Here is a 22,337-nt window from a genome sequence, read left to right on the forward strand (position 1 = left end):
TGTTGCTTTTACACAACAATAATTTAATATAAAATTATTTACATGTGAAAATATTCTTTAGTTATACTGCAGCAAACTGCTCACCCTGGCAAGGTGTCATCATGATATATTTGTTGACACGGAGGTAATGGTTAGTTATCTTCAATGTCTGGTCCTCTCTCAGTATGTAACAGCCTCAGCAGCTGCGTAATTTCTGGATCTTCTGGTGGCTCTTCCTTGGTTGTGCTCCTTGCAATACTATGCAAGACAGCTGTACTCTCTATAATTACCATTGGTTTTTGTGAATGGCACTTCATTTTGATGGATAACATGGGAACCTTCTCTTCCACAAACCCTACTGTCTCCCACAGTGTTCTTTATTGTAGTGTGAGACGTGTTGTATTGGTGGTCTGCTTCACTTTGCGGATTTGAAAGTGGTGTCAATGGGTTTGGTCTGTGTGCATAGCCACTGTCTCCGAGTGGATGACCTACTGGTGTTTCTCCACTTTCAAACTGGGCTCAGCAAGAGGATTTACAAAATATTGTACTGTTGTGCACAGAACCAAGCCACTGAGCCACAGTATCCTGTATTAATAAATTGTGGTCACTGATGGTTTGGCAGTTAAATGAAAAAAAAAAAATTCTATTGTGGAAAAGCTCTGTGTTACATCCCCCAAGAGATTTAACTCTTATCTGAGTACAATCCACTGTATCTATGACTCCAGGAAATCTAGCCAGTATGCTAAAACCAACTATCACACAGTGTAATGCAGTACAAGATGGAAACTTTATGTATTGAGGTGACACTGCTGCAATGATCACCGATACTTCACTAATAATTATTTGCCATGTTGTAATATGTACATGAGCACTGTCACCAATTACTATATTAAATGTGCCAGTTTCACACGCCCTTAATGTCATTAAAAGTTCATCCATTGATGGGATCAGGTTATTTTGATAGCAGGAAATTCTGACCTATTGTATGTATGGCTTATTAACCACATACTGTTTATTTTGAAAGACAGAATCTCTCCTCAAACTTTCTGTTTTCCTCTTACCACAAGTAAACTAATATGATGACAATTTACATGGTAAATATATAACAATTCTTCATCCTCGATCCCATCCAAAACATCAAAATGTGCTGCCATGATTAAATCAAGATAATCAATCTCTAACTTTGGTTAACTTTAACCATGATTAACTCCATCAATGAATTTTCAGTTTCCATATGACATCTCTGCCACAGCACACATCTCCACGAAATGTATATTTTCAGCATTTTACAAAACGATTTTACCCTTATCTGCACTCCTGTCGTTCAAGGGCTACTACCTTCTCCACAAATCCAGTAGGTGATCTCATTTTGTGTGTTAGTGTGATATGGTGCCTGTGGTGGCTGTTGGATGACATAACAGGGCACCAGGTAATAATAGCTCACTAGTGTCACAGGTGTGATAAGTGAGTTGGGACTGCAATCACTAAAATAGAAATGTTTTTCATTGTGGTGAGATCTTTTCAAGAAATTTCAATCACCAACTTTCTCCTCTGAATGTAAAAATATTTAGTTGTCGCCAGCCTACAAATCACAGTAAAACAAAAGAAATTAGAGCTTCATCAGAAAGATTTAAGTGTTCATTATTCTCATGTACTGTTAGATAGTGGAACATTAGAGAAATAGTCTGAATAGTCTGAAGCTGGTTTGAAGAACCCCCTGCCAGTCACTTAAGTTTGAATTGCATAGTGGTCACATAGTTATAGATGTAGATTTTAAAATGTTTTACAATGAAGCCATTCTTAATATCAGCTGGATCCAATGACCCTTGTGTTTTATTCTATTACAACAAAGCTCTAAATCACTACTACCTTCGGTTGTTGTAATAATTTGTTAAATATGTCCATTTACATCATAGTAAAGGGTTAATAAACCCTTAATTCTGCAACTGGTTGGCTGTTACATTCCAATCCTATCAAGTTTCTAAGTGCACCACTGCTGAAGTGCAACCACGTTTAAAATTCTGTTAATAATGAGTGAAGTGCAGTATATTACTCATGGAATTTACAGTTTATTTGGAAAAGAGAACTGTGGCCTTGCATGGGTAATTGCAACAATTCTTATAAAATAAAAAATAAATAAATAAAAAGACAGATACCAAATTGGAGATATAATACAATTTGACAGCTATCTGATTTGTATTAAACCAATATGAATGTTTTTTATTTTATATTATTTGTAATTGTAGCTTCCATTGATTTGAATAATATATATGGCACAAAAACACATGTTATGAATGAAAAGATGCATACCACTTGGCTAGTTATGTTGGTTTGATGAGCAAGTTGAATGTGAAAGTGGAGGAGATGTAGCAGCTGAATGGAATGCCAGAGCTGGATGAACATCATTAATTCTTCTGTTTATTAAGTAATTGATTAGCTCTAGAAGAACATCCCTTCACTCCTTTGTTCCTTGTCTTCTGATCCCTGGCATTAATGTTGTGTTCTGTTGGTTTCTCAACGACTGATTTTAAATTACTCTGACCATTTTCCTCCATATGAGAGACTTTTTGCTGAGCTGACTTTATTGAAGTGACTTTGTCTTGGCTCCTAGAGCTGAGTGACGACATTCTGCTGGAAATGCTCTCTCTGTCAACATCATCGTCTGGCTGCGAAGGTGGGCACTTCCAGCGAAATATTCCTCCATCTGCACTCACACTCACAATGTAGCTACCATCGGGTGAAAAGCGTACAGCAGTTATGACTGCTGCATGCCCCCTGCCAATATCAGTTGAGATTCCTTCTTTGTACTTCCAAAGCTGAAATACATGATTTCTTATGACATAAGTTAGTACTTATGAGAACAAGTAAACTGTAGTGAAAAATATTTAACAGCCTTCACACACTGTAACTGATACTCCACAAACTATTTATTACAGCAAAAAAGATGTCTCTTCAGCTTACCTAAAGTGCAAGAATAATACAGAATTGACAAAAGAAACAAATCCAGTCTCTCAAATTCATTATTCACATATGCTTCATGTTCCACAAATGTCATAAAGAAGGAATACCTTCAGGTTTGTGGAATGTGTCAAGGTATACATTAACATAAGCCAAGCCACCATAGAAATTCAAGCTTTCTGCTATATTAAGAATACTGATTAATCTATCATTGATGATTTTTCTGCATAGGGAAAAATAATTCTCTATAATGAGAGATTGGTTTTGTTTCTGCTGTCAGTTCTGTATTATTCTTGAACTTTAGGTAAGCTGGAAAGGCATTTTTGCTGTAATAAATAATTTGGGTATCAGTTACAGTGCATGAAGGCTGTTAAATATTTTTCACTACAAACACTATATGAAGGCTGTTAAATATTTTTCACTACAAACACTATAATGGTTAATGCTATTCACACTTAGACCATCTAAATTTAATCCAGTAAATTAGTAAGAAAGCTACCATTTCGAAAAAAAAGTATGTTTTATGATATAGCTGCTGCTTATCTGCTATTAGTGGCTTAATATTTACTTGATTACAAAGCTTCTTTTTCTTCTGAAGAAAATATCTGTTTACTTCTGTAAATACTGAGTCTCAAGTTTGGGAATCCGTTTTTACAGATTAAAAAGATATTTTATTTGAAAAATATCATCCATTTTGAAGCTAGTTCCATTGCTGAAAGCTGGTTGTTGATCCACTAGTGGCTTTCTAGGCATATCACAGCTTCACTTGGGTCAACTGTTGACTCTTATTTGCAGTGAGATAGCTCCATCAGCACCACAAGGAATTTACGGGAGACCTTGTGATGGTCTTTCTCAATATAGAAAAGGTATGTGATAACCAGTATAGAAGGAAGGTCTATGAAACACAAGGAAAGAAGGGAGTGGAAAAAGAGACAACAGACAGAGTGAAGTAGATGTAATGAGGAAGTCTGAGTTGTGTGAAAGTGGGAAATGAAAGGATAGATTGGTTCCAGTAAACAAATGATGTAAAACAGGGCTGTGCATTGTTATATCTCCTCTCCATTGTGAGATAATAACTAATGTTGCAGGAAAAACTGGAAAAGACAAGATGAAAGCAATAGTGTTTGCAGATGACATGATGATATGGGTAAACAAGGATAGAGAAGATTCAGGAACAGCTGGATGATTTGGAAGAAACTGTGAAATAGTATGGAATGAAATTTAACGTAAACAAATTTGAGATCCAGAATGAGATTTTCACTCTGCAGCGGAGTGTGCGCTGATATGAAACTTCCTGGCAGATTAAAACTGTGTGCCCGACCGAGACTCGAACTCGGGACCTTTGCCTTTCGCGGGCAAGTGCTCTACCAACTGAGCTACCGAAGCACGACTCACGCCCGGTCTCACAGCTTCACTTCTGCCAGTATCTCGTCTCCTACCTTCCAAACTTTACAGAAGCTCAGTTGGTAGAGCACTTGCCCGCGAAAGGCAAAGGTCCCGAGTTCGAGTCTCGGTTGGGCACACAGTTTTAATCTGCCAGGAAGTTTCATATCAGCGCACACTCCGCTGCAGAGTGAAAATCTCATTCTGGAAACATCCCCTAGGCTGTGGCTAAGCCATGTCTCCGCAATATCCTTTCTTTCAGGAGTGCTAGTTCTGCAAGGTTCGCAGGAGAGCTTCTGTAAAGTTTGGAAGGTAGGAGACGAGATACTGGCAGAAGTGAAGCTGTGAGACCGGGCGTGAGTCGTGCTTCGGTAGCTCAGTTGGTAGAGCACTTGCCCGCGAAAGGCAAAGGTCCCGAGTTCGAGTCTCGGTCGGGCACACAGTTTTAATCTGCCAGGAAGTTTCAAATTTGAGATCCTGGTTACAACTACAAAGAAATATGGATCAACTAGTGTTTTAAGGATTGGAGGTGGACAACTAAAGGAGGTGGAAAATGTCAAGTACTTGGGATGTGTGACAGGGGAAAATGAAAGAAATGAGAATAATGTGGCAGACTGGCAGACGCATTCCTGCGAACTGTTATTAGCCTGGCAGGACAGGAGTAACAAGGTGAGACAGGACGTGGAATGAAAGGGTAAGGGAAAAAGTGAAAGAGGAGAGCAAGATATAAAAATTGTGTCTAATATGGTACAGGCACTTAAAGAGAATGTAATATGGTACAGGCACTTAAAGAGAATGGAAAATAAGAAGATTCCCAAGAAGATGCGTGGTATGGAGATGTGAAGAAACAACCAACAGGAAGACCAAGGGATAGATGGCTGAAAGGTGTGAAGGAGTCTGTTGTAAAAAGAGACAAGGCCTGGATCAGACCGAATACAGAAAGATGGTGGGAAAACAGGACTAGGTGGTGAGGTTTACATTCCAGACAGACACAGCTTGGAGCTGGAAAGAGTTCAAGATGATGATGATGATGATGATGATGAAAAAGAAGAAGAAGAAGAAATACTGAGTCCTGTTCACAGTACATTATTATTTGTCACACAGCTTTATAAAAAACACTGTTGCTTTCCAGAGAGCTAACAGTACTTTTCAGTCAATGACTCCAGATATAAAGATCATTTGCAGAAATAGTAGCTAATGATGTATGTTTTATAATTTCTTTTGAGATAGTATGGATTGCTAATTTCTTGCTTTATGTAACTGTGAACTTATTGAGGATCTCATCAACAGAGTACACAACTTCATTCTGAAACCTGGACGAGGAGGCAATGTCTATCCAAAAATTATTTGTGGTGTTGTACTGTGAGTATGTGTGTCACAGTTCAGCAGAAACCAGTTTTCATTGTCAGCAACGAAAACCATTAGGGTGTAACTGTATTGGGACTTGAGTGTAGGAATTCCAAGAGTCTTCAGAATCCTTCTGTGAGATGTACTGTTACCTGCTATACACAACAATCTCACTCCTCACTTCTGCTGAATGTGCATTAGACAGAAATTGAAGTGGCATGTGGGATTGCTTGGGCCAGACTCAAAATCAGGGGTGGGCATAAAATAATAATTGGATCTTTCTATTGCCCACTAGGGTCATGTCCTTACGTAACTGAAAACTTTAGAGAAAACTTCAGTTTATTTGTGTGTAAGTTCCCCAGTCATACTGTAATCATTGGTGGAGACTTTAATCACCTAAAAATTAATTGGGAAAAGTACACTTTTGTTTGCAGTAGCTGTCATAAGATAGTTGGGGAAATGTTACTAAATGCCCTCTCTAAAAAACCTTCCGAGGACAGACAGTTAGGAACGCTACTCATGATGAGAATATATTGGATCTAAATAGGCCTTACCTCCTTGAGGATGTCTACATTGAAAAAGCAAGATAGTGCCTGTAGGTCAGTGCAGTGCTGTATCAGTCTCAGCAGAAAAGCAATTTTATAAAAACTCATCATGTAAAAAATGTAAAAAACGTGTTATGAAGGGCACCCTGTGTGTGAAGTGCAACTTCTGGTTACATGAGAGGTGTGCGAACATAAATCTGAAGTTCGTAACTGTCGATATTTGATGGACCTGTGGTGACTGTGTGCATGACGAACGTGGAGATCTTCTCAACAGGGTACACACAAAAAACGAAATTATCGAGTTATTAAATAGTGATATTGAAAACCTCAAGAAAGAAATGGATTCCTGAAACAAGAAAACAAAAAACTCTTAAGTGAAAAAAGTTTGTGGTCTAGTGAAAACAGTAAAACAGTACCAGAAAACAGTCATATTTGGCAGTGATGTGGACTGTCTTCCACTTGTGCATTCTTTGACATTTACTTCCTTGTGAATGTATTGAAATTGGTGGGATTCAGTCCGTACATGTGTAGTGTATTCAGTGAAAATAAAATGTGCTCAAGTGATGTGCCGTGCATCTGTGTCTGCTCCCTGCCCTCCTCAAAAGAAGATTAACAGGTTATGGGCCCAGAATTGCCAGTCTACAGTGACAGGGAGTGAAGGTGACACCTCAACAAAGACAAGCTGTGGAAATGTTTGAACTGTTCAGAATGTGTAAACTTCTCCCTTTTTGCAGATTGCAAGGAGGATTTGTAAGTAAAATTAAGAAATCAGTGTGAAAGTGATAGGCGCGACTGAATTCCTTGAGAATAAGTGGAAAATTACGAATGGAAAGTCTTTCTTTACTGCATGATATATTTAAAGCACTAACATGGTGGATGAGCATAAAATTGAACTGTTGAATGCAGATAATTACAGTCACTGGTCACAAATAATTAAAGGGATTCTCATAAGCATACAGTGTTTGTGTGCTATCAATCCTCGCATGGGAAATACATCCACAGTGGACGAACGGAAAGCAAATGAAAGGGTGATGGGTATTCTACTAACAAGAGTAGTTGATAATTCACTTGACAATATACAAGACTGCAAAACAGTGAAAGAGATATGGTATGCACTGAAAGATACACATTTTGATTTGCGGGATGGAATGCGTGCATTAAAGGAATACGCAAACATTGATAAGAAAGCAGATGCATCAATGTTAGATTACCGTACAAGACACAATGCACTTCTGTTCAAAGTTCACGGTTCTGGCATTGAATTATCAGACAAGCAAGCAGCTGTGCATACCTTGATGGGTCTACCTTTAGAGTACGAGATTTTGCGAGAAGTGTGCAATGTGATGAGTCGGATTTCTCACTTAAGAAGTTCAAAAGCCATATTTTGGAAGAAGAAAGATGGCTTACTAACATGAAATGTGAAAGTGAAGTGAGGCCATTAAAAGTTTTAGCATTAAGAAGCGGATAACCGCAACTAATGAAGCATGGCAGAAGTATTCAAAGGGGATGAGGCTGTGGAAACAACCAGTGTGATAACAGTCACAGCAGTTATGAGAAAACTTATCACCATGGTCCACAATGTTTTTGTTGTCAGGAGTATGGACACATTGGAAGAGACTGTCTACAATTTGGTGATAATGTTTCAAATGACAAACAAGTAAACCAGAGATAGGAAGCAGGTAAAACATCCTCAAATTCTGTCGTGTTAACCACTAGCAAAAGTGCATTACTGACAGCGAAACGCAATAACATGAAATGTCATGCTACAAGGGAATTAAGTGCAACCTTGTGGGACACTGTTGCCAGCCGGAGTGGCCGAGCGTTTCTAGGCACTTCAGTCTGGAACCGCGCGACCGCTACAGTCGCAAGTTCGAATCCTGCCTCAGGCATAGATGTCTGTGATGTCCTTAGGTTAGTTAGATTTAAGTAGTTCTAAGTTCTAGGGGACTGATGACCTCAGCTGTTAAGTCCCATAGTGCTCAGAGCCATTTGAACCATTTTTTAGGACACTATTGTGTATTCACATGCGATGTACACCACTTTCCGTGAAAACAAAAGAAATGATGTATGGGTTCTGGACACTGGAGTAACGGACCACATGACTTACCACCATGATAAATTCATCACTTTCACTGAATGTGAAGAATCAGTAAAGGTAGCTGGTGGTGGATATTTATTGAGTTCTGGCTTTGGCATTGTGTATATATACTTGTCAGAAGAGTGTGGAGGACAAACTGTCTACTTGCACAACGCTTTGTACATCCCAGACATCATATATTAATGGAAAAGTACAATTGGGCCAAAAAAATTTTTAAGACAGACCTTTTACACTTGAGGAAACAGATAAACAATGATGTAATAGAGCGTTTAGTCAACATAGGTAAGGCATCTTGGAGACTCATCAATAAACATCGTAAAGCCACCAGCAAGGGACAGAGTGAATGAGTTAGCATTAGATGCAAGGACCATCTAGTGAAAGATCCAAATGAAATATGTTATTTAATCAGTAAGTGTTTTATCTCTCCTTTTGACCAACCACCGCCTAGTATAGATCTACAGCCTAGCACACCAAATGATGTCACGGATGGTATAGAACTTGAATTTATGGAGGTGAACCAAGAGGAAATATTTAACACAATACAAAAGCTAAAGAACTAAACCCCTTACCTATCTTATTAGCTGTAGTATTAATGAAAGAGTATGCCCAAATATCTGAAAAATAAGTATAATAAAGCCAATCCATAAGAAGGGAAGTAAAGAAGAAATTTCAAATTATAGATTGATACCGTATCACTAATCCCTACCTTCAGTAAAATATTTGAAACAGTTTTCCTATTACAACGCACAACATGTTTCTCAAGACACGTAATGTTTACTGATTCACAGCACAGGTTTAGGAAAGCCTAAGCATGACCACTGCTGTTACCAGTTTCTTCCATGTAGTACATAGCAATATAGAATAGGGGCTGCTCACAACCGGAATATTCCTTGACCTGAGCAAAGCTTTTGACTCAGTAAACCATGAGCTTCTCTTAAAAAATCTGCAGGCGTACCAATATCAGTGATGCATCAATGAAATACACCTATCTGATGAATCAGAAACAGTGCACCAAACTTACACATCAAATTAACAATAAGATCTTAACTTTTAAACCCACCAAGTGAAACAATGACACACAGAGTCCCTCAAGGATCAATACTTAGACCTTTCCTCTTTTTAGCATATATTAATGACATTGCACACCCATTAATTTGCACATTGTAAATTTTGCTGATGACACCTCAATTTTATTTCATGGTGAAAGTTGTGAGGAACTGAAATTTTCAGCAACTAATGGGATACCAGAATTCCGTTCATACACTCCTGGAAATGGAAAGAAGAACACATTGACACCGGTGTGTCAGACCCACCATACTTGCTCCGGACACTGCGAGAGGGCTGTACAAGCAATGATCACACGCACGGCACAGCGGACACACCAGGAACCGCGGTGTTGGCCGACGAATGGCGCTAGCTGCGCAGCATTTGTGCACCGCCGCCGTCAGTGTCAGCCAGTTTGCCGTGGCATACGGAGCTCCATTGCAGTCTTTAACACTGGTAGCATGCTGTGACAGCGTGGACGTGAACCGTATGTGCAGTTGACGGACTTTGAGCGAGGGCGTATAGTGGGCATGCGGGAGGCCGGTTGGACGTACCGCTGAATTGCTCAACACGTGGGGCGTGAGGTCTCCACAGTACATCAATGTTGTCACCAGTGGTCGGCGGAAGGTGCACGTGCCCGTTGACCTGGGACCAGACCGCAGCGACGCACGGATGCACGCCAAGACTGTAAGATTCTACGCAGTGCCGTAGGGGACCGCATCGCCACTTCCCAGCAAATTAGGGACACTGTTGCTCCTGGGGTATCAGCGAGGACCATTCGCAACCATCTCCATGAAGCTGGGCTACGGTCCCGCACACTTTTAGGCCGTCTTCCGCTCATGCCCCAACATCGTGCAGCCCGCCTCCAGTGGTGTCGCCACAGGCGTGAATGGAGGGACAAATGGAGACGTGTCGTCTTCAGCGATGAGAGTCGCTTCTGCCTTGGTGCCAATGATGGTCGTATGCGTGTTTGGCGCCGTGCAGGTGAGCGCCACAATCAGGACTGCATACGACCGGGCACACAGGGCCAACACCCGGCATCATGGTGTGGGGAGCGATCTCCTACACTGGCCGTACACCACTGGTGATCGTCGAGGGGACACTGAATAGTGCACGGTACATCCAAACCGTCATCGAACCCATCGTTCTACCATTCCTAGACCAGCAAGGGAACTTGCTGTTCCAACAGGACAATGCACGTCCGCATGTATCCCGTGCCACCCAACGTGCTCTAGAAGGTGTAAGTCAACTACCCTGGCCAGCAAGATCTCCGGATCTGTCCCCCATTGAGCATGTTTGGGACTGGATGAAGCGTCGTCTCACGCGGTCTGCACGTCCAGCACGAACGCTGGTCCAGCTGAGGCACCAAGTGGAAATGGCATGGCAAGCCATTCCACAGGACTACATCCAGCATCTCTACGATCGTCTCCATGGGAGAATAGCAGCCTGCATTGCTGCGAAAGGTGGATATACACTGTACTAGTGCCGACATTGTGCATGCTCTGTTGCCTGTGTCGATGTGCCTGTGGGTCTGTTAGTGTGATCATGTGATGTATCTGACCCCAGGAATGTGTCAATAAAGTTTCCCCTTCCTGGGACATGAATTCACGGTGTTCTTATTTCAATTTCCAGGAGTGTGTTTTCATGCACAAGGATTAAAGGTCAATGTAAATAAATCATAGATGCTAATATTTACAACTGGCAGCTCACATCAATCATGTGTAAATGAGGTATACAGCATAGTGGCAGAGTAAGCAAATGAGCGTAAATTTCTAGGGGGTCCATCTGAATTCAAACTTCCCTTGGATTAGCCACATTAATGCTGTATGTAAAAAAAGTCAGCAATGGGCTTTATCTTCTTAGACAACTGTCCAAAATGGTGCCCATTGAAAACTGTGCATTATGGAACAATCTGTCCCCATCTTAAATACTGTATAGTATAATCTTTGTATCTTTATAAATTAATTACTTTTTATGTCTCACAGAAAACTGAAGTAACTAAATGTAGTGATTTACATGACCACAACACCAGGTCCAAAGAGAATTACTAGTGACAAAGAACAAGATTAAAAATGATGGAGCAGAGCCCATGTACTAATGGACTGATTTGGTATAATAGACTGCCAGAATCCACGAAAAACAGTAATAAAAATCAATTAAAACCAAAACTAAAAGAATTCTTAATAGAAAAGCATCTCTATTCATTCAACAACTTTTAAACGGTTAAGTTTAAGAGCTGTAAAATATTGTATAAAAAATAATTGGCTATATTACCTAATATATGTAAGAAGAAATATATTTTGACAAGCATCAATTTACTGTTTACTTCAGGTCCACCCTGGTAGCTGAGTGGTCAGCGTGACAGACTGTCAATCCTAAGGGCCCGGGTTTGATTCCCGGCTGGATCGGAAATTTTCTCCGCTCAGGGACTGGTTGTTGTGTTGTCCTAATCATCATCATTTCATCCCCATCAATGCACAGGTCGCCGAAGTGGCGTCAAATCGAAAGACCTGCACCAGGCGAACGGTCTACCCGACGGGAGGCCCTAGCCACACGACATTTCCATTTATTTTTTACCTGTAAGGCTAAGATCTAAATGTATTTTTACATTTGTAACTGTACTTGTTTGAAAAAGCCATCATATTGATGACTCCATGCAAAAAAAATCTAAATAAATAAATAAAGTATCAGTGACCATGATGTTGTTGTAGTGACACTGATTACCAAAATTACAAAGGACAAAGGACAATTACAATAAGCAGAAAGATATAACTTTTCAGTAAACTAGATAAAAAAATCAGTAGTGTCATATCTCAGTGAGGAACTTGAATCTTTCACCAAAGGGCAGGAGCATGTAGAGGAACTAAGGCTCCAGTTTAAAAGAATTGTTGAATATGCACTGGACAGATATGTATCCAATATAACAGTTTATAATGGGAGTGACTCTCTATGATTTACAGTAATGGTAAAGAAACAGATTACTGCATAATACATGTAAAAAAATTATAAGGCTATAGGTAGAGAGATATTGAATGAAATGCATTTGGCTGTCATGAGAAAAATGCATGATGGCTTCAGCGACTGTTGTAACAGAGTATTGTTGAATGATATTTCACAAAACCCAAAAAAATTCTGTCATATGTGAACGTTGTTAGTAGCACCAGAGTTAATGTCCACTCCCAAGCAAATGAGACAGCAACTGAAATTGAGGGTATCAAAGCAAGAGCTGAAATGCTTAACTCCATTTTCATATGTTCCTTTACAAAGGAAAACCCAGGAGAAATGCTCCAATTTAATTTTCATACCACTGAAAAGATGAATGAAATAATTACTAGTGTGAGTAGTGTTTAGAAACAGCTGAAATTGTTAAAATGTAGCAGAGCTCCAGAGCTTGAAGGAATTCCTATCAGATACTATATTGAAACTGCAGCTGTTAGCCCTGTCACAGATCCTGAACAAACAACCATGCCCAGCTTCTGGAAAAAAGCAGAGAGTACACCCATCTACAAGAAGGGTAGCAGAAGAGATCCATATCTAAACACACAACTGCCCCAGCTTTTGGAAAAAGCAGAGGTCACACCCATCTACAGGAAGGGTAGCAGAAGAGATCCACATAACTAACATCCAGCATACTTGACACTGATTTGTTGCAGAATCTTATAACGTATTCTGAGCTCAAACATAATGAGGTATCTTGAAGAGAATGACCTCCTCAATGCCCCCACTGTGGGTTCCAAAAACCTTTATCATGCAAGACCTGACTTGCACTTTTCTCACATGACATATTGAAAGTTTTGAATCAAAGCAGTCAGGTAGATGCAATATTCATTAATTTCTGAAAAGCATTTGAGTCACTACCATAACCACACTTACTGCCAGAAGTACGATCACATGGGAAATCAAGTGAAATTTTGTGACTGGACTGAGGGCTTTTTGGTAGAGAGAACACAGCATGTTTTTTTGGATGGAGAGTCTGTCAAATATGTAGAAGTAACTTTGGGTGTGCCCCAGGCAAGTGTGTTGGATCTGTTGCTGTTGATGTTGTATATTAATGACCTTGCATTAAATATCAATCGTAATCTCAGACTTTTGCAGATGATGCAGTTATATGTGATGAAATATGGTCTAAAAGAAGCTGCATAAATATTCAATCAGATCTTGATAAGATTTCAAAGTGATGCAAAAACTGACAACTGGTTTACATGTTCAGAAATGTAAAACTATGCATTTCACAAAACTAAAAAAATGTAGTATCCTATGACTATAATATCAGTGAGCCACTGTTGGGATCAGCCAATCCATACAAATACTTGGTTGTAACACTCCATAGGGGTATGAAATGGAATAATCGCATAGGCTCACTTTAGGTAAAGCAGATGGTAGATTTCAGTTTATTGGTAGAATACTGTGGAAGTGCAATCAGTCTGCAAAGGAGACTGCTTACAAATCACTTGTGTGGCTGATTCCAGAATACTGCTCAAATGTGTGGGACCCATCCATATAGGACTAACAGGGGATACTGAATGTATACAGAGAAGTACAGTGTGAATGTCAGAGGTTTGTTTGCTCCATGGAAAGTGTCTCACAGATACTGAAGGAACTGAAGTCACAGACTCTTAAAGATAGATACAAAGAAAGTCTCTTAACAAAATTTCAAGAAAAGGCTTTAAATGATGACACTAGGAATATACTACAATCCCTCTGTATTCCTAACATATGTATCATGAGGATAAAATTAGAATAATACTGCAAGCACAAAAGCATTCAAACAATCATTCTTCATGCAATCCATATGTGAATGGAATGTGAGGACCCTAATAATAGGTACAATGGGACTTACCCTCTTCCATGCAGCTCATAGTGACTTGTGGAATATAGATGTAGATGTAGTTTTGCTTTTGGTGCACTCTTCCAGAATACAGTTCCATAAGACAATAGGAAGTGAAAATGTCCTACGGTAACTGATCCAATAATCTAACAGTCTTATTTTAAGCTCAACACAATGAGAGATGCTTCTAATGGCATAACATGAGGATCTGTGCTTCTTGGTTAGTTTATTGACGTGTTGATTCCACTTTAATTTTTAAGACGGATCCCAAGGAATATAACACACTGTGCTTCATTAAGTGTATGGCCATTAATATCTAACCCTGGTGCTAAAAGGAAATTACTGCTTGTTTGAATTGCACATATGAGCCAAAGAATGAGAAAAAAATTCCTTGTAAATGGAAGTGTCAGCTTTTACAGACCTGTTATGTGGAAACAAGAGTATGTTGACAAATTTGAGATAAGAAGCAGTCACAATTGATGGCAAACAAGGGGAAACCCTCTAGTAATATACCATGAAAGGTAATTACAGTTACCTCTGTTATGGACTAACAATTCAAAAATAAGACAAAAAATTGTTTTAACTCATTCAGTTTCACACTATGAGACATGAAAATCATAGCAACAGAGATGTTGGGTAAAAAAGATAGCAACCACAACCGTGCAGCAGAGTGGTGGTCAATGGACATAGAGGTCCTCATTAGAGGAAAATAAAATGCATTCCTTCAGTGGTTGAATGATAAATCAGAAGGAACAAGATCAATATACAAGGAAACAAAGAATGAAGTGGTGAAAAAAATAAGAATGGCAAAAAATTAAGCATGGGAAAGAACATGTGCCAAGGTTAATAGCAAATTAGGATTTGGGAGAGCATGGTCAGTATTAAAAGGGCTTCGACAGGATACAAAAAGCAAAAGCAAAACCAATGTCCAACTGATAACACAAAAGAAATGGGAATAGTATTTCCAAAAATTAGTAATGAGGACAGAGAAGAATATCTAGAAGAAGGAACAGTGGAAGAAAATGCACATTAAGATGATGACATCCAGATTTTAGAAAGTGAAGTACTTCAGACATTGAGAACAGGAAAGAAAGGTAAATCACCTGGACCAGACAATATCAATCTGGAGTGTCTGAAATATGGTGGTGACAAAATTTTGAAACTGGTAACACAACTCGTCAACAAAACAATAAATGGAGATTCAATACCCAATGAGATGAAGCTAGATTACATTAATACCATATTTAAGAAAGGGGATGGCAAAATTTGTTCAAACTATCAAGGAATTTCTGTTACAAACACATTAACGAGAATTTTTTTGAAAGTAATTAAAAACAAACTGGAAAATAATTTTAGAACCCAAGAAGAACAATGTGGTTTCATGGCTGGGAGATCATGTGTAGACCATATTTTCACATTACAACAGATTTTGGAGAAACATAGGGAAAAACTAAAAAATACAGGATTAATTTCCATAGATGTAGAAAAAGAGTAGGCCTATGGTACTGTTCCAAGAAAATTACTTTGGAGAGCACTACATATGCCAAACATAAACCCTTCCTTGATTAAAATAATACAACAGATTTAGAAAGATAACATTTGCCAAGTGAAAGTGGGTAATAAACTTCCACAGAAATTTAGAACACGCAAAGGCCTTTTACAGGGCTCTCCCATGTCACCATCATTATTTAATACCTACATAGATATTAGCCTTAGAACATGGTCTCATAAATGTAATAGTATGGGATTAGAAATAAGAGTTTACCTACATCATTTATTGTTTGCTGAAGAGCAAGTAGTCGAAGCACAAGATGGGAAGGATGCTAACTATATGTGCAATCAACTAGCAGTAGCACACAAAATGTGGAGGTTACCAAAAAACAGAATGCTTCACTAATGATTCAAATGAGCTATACATTGAAGGAAAGAAAATCAAAAAGATGGACACTTTCTGTTATTTGGAGTCCATTTTAGAAATTGAGGGAAAATCAGAGTCAGAAATCAATAAAAGAATTAGTAGCAGACAGAAGGACATTGGGATGCTTAACTCAGTCTTATGGAGCAGGAATGTAATGAGCAGAACTAAAAAATTAATATACAAATCTATATTAGAGAGTGTGGTTCTGTATGGAAAAGAGACCTGGACAATTAACCTGACTCACATTAAAAAATTACAAGTTCTAGAGATGGACTTCTGGAAAAGATCAGCAAGACTCTCCAGGAAAGAGAAGATAAGGAACACCAAAATAATAAGGAGAATGGAAATAAAAGAAAGAATATATGACATAATGGATAGGAATAAATTACAGTGGTACGGGCTAGTATGACCAATGGAGGAAGCCAGAACACCAAAATTGATACTGGAGTGGGAACTGGAGGGGAGAAAAAGAAGGGGACAACCTATGACCACCTGGCTCCAAAATGTACAGCATACAATGAGGAGAATGGGTGCAGAGGAAGAGGACACACAAGATCGAAACACCTGGAGGAATATTTTGAAAATATAGTTTAAAAACGTTTATTCTGTGTGTAGTAATTTCCAAATAAATTATTATGTTGGAGATAAGCCTCTGTAATGAGGGAAAGCTCAAAATAATAATAATAAGACATAATTGATAGCAATGTTTTGAAATATATTTTTGCTCATTTCCATGCCATTTTAATCAATCACATTACATGAAACAATCTCTTATCCATAGTGTAACGCCTAGTTTGATGGAGATACCTAATTTTAGATTACTTTTCAATGGATGCAAACACAATATGCCTAAGTGGAAGTACTAACAGCAAGACAAGAGAGTATAAGTGATGTGAAAAGTGTAAATGATAGTGACTGAAAAAGTGAAAGAGAATGGAATAATTCATTAGGCTAAGGAAGGAAGAATTCTTTCATGAATTCCAACAGGAAGATAAGAAAAACAAAATGAGAATCATGTACAATAAAATATTTAAAAGTTATGATCTCTGTAGAGGAAATATAATGTTTTATATTTCCACAAACTTTCAGAATATAGGTTTACCAACCTTAACATACATATCACTGCTTGATGTAACAATTGACTTTCCATCTGGAGAAATATCAAGTGAAGTCAAGCCTGATGATACTGAACCTTCAAGTGTCCGTATCAGTGAGCCATCAAAAACTTCCCAATAACAGATCTTGCGATCAGCTCCTACTGTGATGACCTGGACATCACTTGGTATGAAACGTGCACACAGGAATTCTGAATTTGCACTAAGGACCTGTTTTAGAGTTAGGCACCTGCAACAAACTTTGCATGTTAGGAAGATAATTAAATTCCACATGAACAAGGTTTAATATTCTGGTAAATAAAATAAAGTGTAGCTCATAGTGAAAGACCAGTTGGGTGTAGTGAAGCTGTGATCAGGTATAATTCATGGACAGAAAACAACTTCATACAAGTAAGTGAAGTGGCTGCCCACCACTAAATGGTCTTATTTAATCAACAATATAATCCTCTTTAACTGCCCACAAAGTGTGTTTGCTGCAAATCCTGTGAAAGGATTGGACATTAGTGATTGGAGTTCGTGTCATATTTCATGCCTTAACATAGTCTATTCCACAGATATTGTCTCCTGAAAGGGATATAAAATAAGAGCCACAGTTTTGTCCATCATGGACATGTACTTGAAATTTAATCACTCATTAATCTGCATAATCTTGTTTATTTTTAAAATTGTCATGTTTAACAACTCCAGTATTTAGTTAATAGGAACATTTCAAAAATAGAACCCAGGAAGAAAGTAGGCCTACTTGGCCAATTATTCTAATGTAGACTAGCAATAGAAAATCCTGTAATTTAGTTGAAACTGCTTAACAATAGGTCTTTCTGGATTTCAGTTTATACATCTACTGAACAACATGTGGATTCTGTATTATCTTTGCATTTTGGTTCAATGATGGATGCAGTTAGGGACCTAATATCACAAAAATGCAAATAATGCAAGTAAATTAAGATAATTTTAAAATAATAATTGTTACTTCTATATCTAAAATTATGTGTGACCTCCTTCATACCATGCCTGACAGAAGAAATGAAACACACAGAAGACTTGATGAGATGTCAATATCACTTCATACACACACACACACACACACACACACACACACACACACACTATCATCAGGTATATGAATGACTAAAGTTATAATTTTCTGTTACAGATAAAATGGTCACCAGGTTGTGTTAGTGTTGTTCATGTCTAGTGTTGTTTCCAGACCTGATGAGGCATGTAAGGGGTATGAAACAGTGAGATATTGAGTGAGCACTGTAGAGGGCACAGGATGCTGCATGAACATGTGAGATGGTGTTATCAGACCCAACAGTTTAAAAGAGTCCTCACTATGGTTCTCCATTTGGTTGGCCGGTCGAATAGTGCAATATCCAGACTTGTTGAATATACAGATGTGACAGTGGCCCAATGTTGGACTGCATGGCAACATGAGGGCAAGCCTACTTGTCAAGATTCTGGTCAACCATTTTGACCATCACAAGGGGTGATCACCATACTGGGCACCAAGCACATCATAATCCCTTCACATCTATGCCTGCCATCCAGAAAAGAAATAAACACCCTGCAACATTCTGCATCATCTTGAACCATCAATCAGAGACTAACAGCAGTTGAACTAAGGAATGACCATCCGATGCATAGATTTCCATTAACACCACAACAAAAATGGCTGTTTGGAGTGGTGACATGACTGGGAAGATTCGAGTGCTGATGAATGATGCTGCATTGTATTCAGTGATAAATTATTTTTCTGTACTACCCCAGCTGTCCATCATCTGTGAGTACGGCAGAAACTTGGGGAAAGGTCCCATTATTTCATTGTTTTGGAGAGCAAAGCAGCGTTCAACCTGTCATCATGATGTGAGAAGCCATCGAGTATGATTTTGGGTCAGAGTTGGTAGTGATTAAGGGATTTCACATGGCACAACAGTACATCATGGGCATCATGCACTCTCATGTGTTACCTTTTATGCAACAGTATTATGGTGCCATTTTCCAACAGGACAATGTTCACCCATACATGGCACTTGTCTCTATGAAATGTCTGCATGATGTTGAGGTAATAATGTGGCCAGGAAGATCCTCAGATCTGTCCCAGATAGAACATGTGTGAGATCAGCTTGGATGTCAACTCTATCCTAGTGCCAGTATCCAGGATGTTAAGAACCAGTTAAAACATCCAGGCCAAAGGGCATGCAATGTCATAATGATAAGTGGACAAGCATACTCATTGTCGAGGTTTGGTCAAACATGTCTGACCCTCAAAGGGAGGATCACCGTACTGTGCACCAAGCACGTCACAACTCCTTTGCATCTACCCCTGTCATCCAGAGAAAAGCAGTAGGCTACCTGCAACATTCTGTGTCATCCCACAGCATTGGTCAAAGACTAGCAGCAGCCAAACTATGGCATTACCATCCCATGCCTCGGCTGCCATTAACATCACAACACAAATGGCTGCATCTGGAGTGGTTCAGTGTGAATGAGAAGCATGGACTACTGATGAATGGCATCATATTTTCAGCAATGAATTATGGTTCTGTAGTACACCAGATCACCAGATTATGATCATAAGTGAGTAAGGTGTCAGCCTGGGGAGGGATCCCATTCTTCCAATGTTTTGAAGAGGCATGGTAGTGTTATTTGTGGTGTGGGGAACTATTGGGAATGATAGCATGACACAGAGGGAACTCTGATGGCACAATGGTATGTCAAGACATCCTGCATCCTCATGCATTATTAATTTTCTCATGTGGCAGTATCATAGTGTCATTTTTCAGTAGAGCAATGCCCATCCTTACATAGCATGTGCCTCTATCAACTGCCTATGTGAAGTTGAAATACTCCCATGTCCAGAAAGAACACCAGGTTTGTCTCCAATAGAAGATGTGTGGAATCAGGTCAGACATCAAACCCATCCACCCCGGTAACAGTATCCAGGACATCATAGACCAATTACAACAGTTGTTGGGCAGCTTGCCACAGGAGAGGATAGTATGGCTTTATGAAACCCTTCCCAACCAAATCAGTGCAAGCATTCAGGAGAGAGACAGTGCAACATCGTAATGATAAGTGGGCTCATACTGCTAAGTTACCTGTAAATCTGACTCACTTTCATGCTCACTCAAATATCATCACATATTTTCACAAACTGTGAATTTTCATTTCATTTTCTCCTCCCCTTTTGGGTACCTCACTTGTTTTCTCAGGCATTGCAATATACACTCCTGGAAATGGAAAAAAGAACACATTGACACCGGTGTGTCAGACCCACCATACTTGCTCCGGACACTGCGAGAGGGCTGTACAAGCAATGATCACACGCACGGCACAGCGGACACACCAGGAACCGCGGTGTTGGCCGTCGAATGGCGCTAGCTGCGCAGCATTTGTGCACCGCCGCCGTCAGTGTCAGCCAGTTTGCCGTGGGATACGGAGCTCCATCGCAGTCTTTAACACTGGTAGCATGCCGCGACAGCGTGGACGTGAACCATACGTGCAGTTGACGGACTTTGAGCGAGGGCGTATAGTGGGCATGCGGGAGGCCCGGTGGACGTACCGCCGAATTGCTCAACACGTGGGGCGTGAGGTCTCCACAGTACATCGATGTTGTCGCCAGTGGTCGGCGGAAGGTGCACGTGCCCGTCGACCTGGGACCGGACCGCAGCGACGCACGGATGCACACCAAGACCGTAGGATCCTACGCAGTGCCGTAGGGGACCGCACCGCCACTTCCCAGCAAATTAGGGACACTGTTGCTCCTGGGGTATCAGCGAGGACCATTCGCAACCGTCTCCATGAAGCTGGGCTACGGTCCCGCACACCATTAGGCCGTCTTCCGCTCACACCCCAACATCATGCAGCCCGCCTCCAGTGGTGTTGCGACAGGCGTGAATGGAGGGACGAATGGAGACGTGTCATCTTCAGCGATGAGAGTCGCTTCTGCCTTGGTGCCAATGATGGTCGTATGCGTGTTTGGCGCCGTGCAGCTGAGCGCCACAATCAGGACTGCATACGACCGAGGCACACAGGGCCAACACCCGGCATCATGGTGTGGGGAGCGATCTTCTACACTGGCCGTACACCACTGGTGATCGTCGAGGGGACACTGAATAGTGCACGGTACATCCAAACCGTCATCGAACCCATCGTTCTACCATTCCTAGACCGGCAAGGGAACTTGCTGTTCCAACAGGACAATGCACGTCCGCATGTTACCCGTGCCATCCAACGTGCTCTAGAAGGTGTAAGTCAACTACCCTGGCCAGCAAGATCTCCGGATCTGTCCCCCATTGAGCATGTTTGGGACTGGATGAAGCGTCGTCTCACGCGGTCTGCACGTCCAGCACGAACGCTGGTCCAACTGAGGCACCAGGTGGAAATGGCATGGCAAGCCATACCACAGGACTACATCCAGCATCTCTACGATCGTCTCCATGGGAGAATAGCAGCCTGCATTGCTGCGAAAGGATATACACTGTACTAGTGCCGACATTGTGCATGCTCTGTTGCCTGTGTCTATGTGCCTGTGGTTCTGTCAGTGTGATCATGTGATGTATCTGACCCCAGGAATGTGTCAATAAAGTTTCCCCTTCCTGGGACAATGAATTCACGGTGTTCTTATTTCAATTTCCAGGAGTGTAGTTGGCCTTTCACTTCTGCTGCTATTCTTCTGATTCACAGTGCCAGTGAGCAGGGTTAAAAAGAACTGGTGCATTCCAGTAGAAAAAAGAAGTAAGCTATCAAACATATGGCTCTGATCTTGAACCTCAACATCTTTGGATTGCTTAAAGTTGTCCATAGCTATTGCGTAGTCCTATTGAGTACATATGAATTGCACTTTCTTTTCACACAACAGTAATGTAAATGCAGTCAGCCTTTTCATTCCTCAATGAATACATTTGAACTTTTATGAGAGATTAAATATTCCACTATGAAACTAGATGAATTCTTAGTCTACAGAATGCAGACCTACATGAAATTAATATATTACAGCTTATGTATGTTCCTGGTAACTCTGTTAATCAGTACCATTACTTCAAAATAGTATAATGTATAACAGTGAACCTGTAAAAAATAAACCAGGTGCTGATTGTAGTCATTAACTGATTAACTTCAG

The 22,337-nt window shown here is 40.1% G+C and overlaps 1 protein-coding gene across 1 annotated transcript in view; it reads right to left on the bottom strand.

Annotated features, from left to right (window-relative positions):
* Positions 1-2,243: 2,243 nt before the first annotated feature.
* LOC126092258 (cilia- and flagella-associated protein 52-like) overlaps positions 2,244-22,337 on the bottom strand; it is a 121,940-nt gene continuing 101,846 nt past the window's right edge. Inside the window, exons 11-12 of the mRNA XM_049907768.1 lie at positions 17,207-17,444; positions 2,244-2,795 (exon numbers count right to left, since the gene is read on the bottom strand). Coding sequence (XP_049763725.1) covers positions 2,385-2,795; positions 17,207-17,444 — 649 coding nt within the window. The 3' untranslated portion in view covers positions 2,244-2,384. The remainder of the gene's footprint in view (positions 2,796-17,206; positions 17,445-22,337) is intronic.

This window comes from Schistocerca cancellata, chromosome 7, assembly GCF_023864275.1.
Source record: "Schistocerca cancellata isolate TAMUIC-IGC-003103 chromosome 7, iqSchCanc2.1, whole genome shotgun sequence".
Lineage (NCBI taxonomy): Eukaryota > Metazoa > Arthropoda > Insecta > Orthoptera > Acrididae > Schistocerca > Schistocerca cancellata.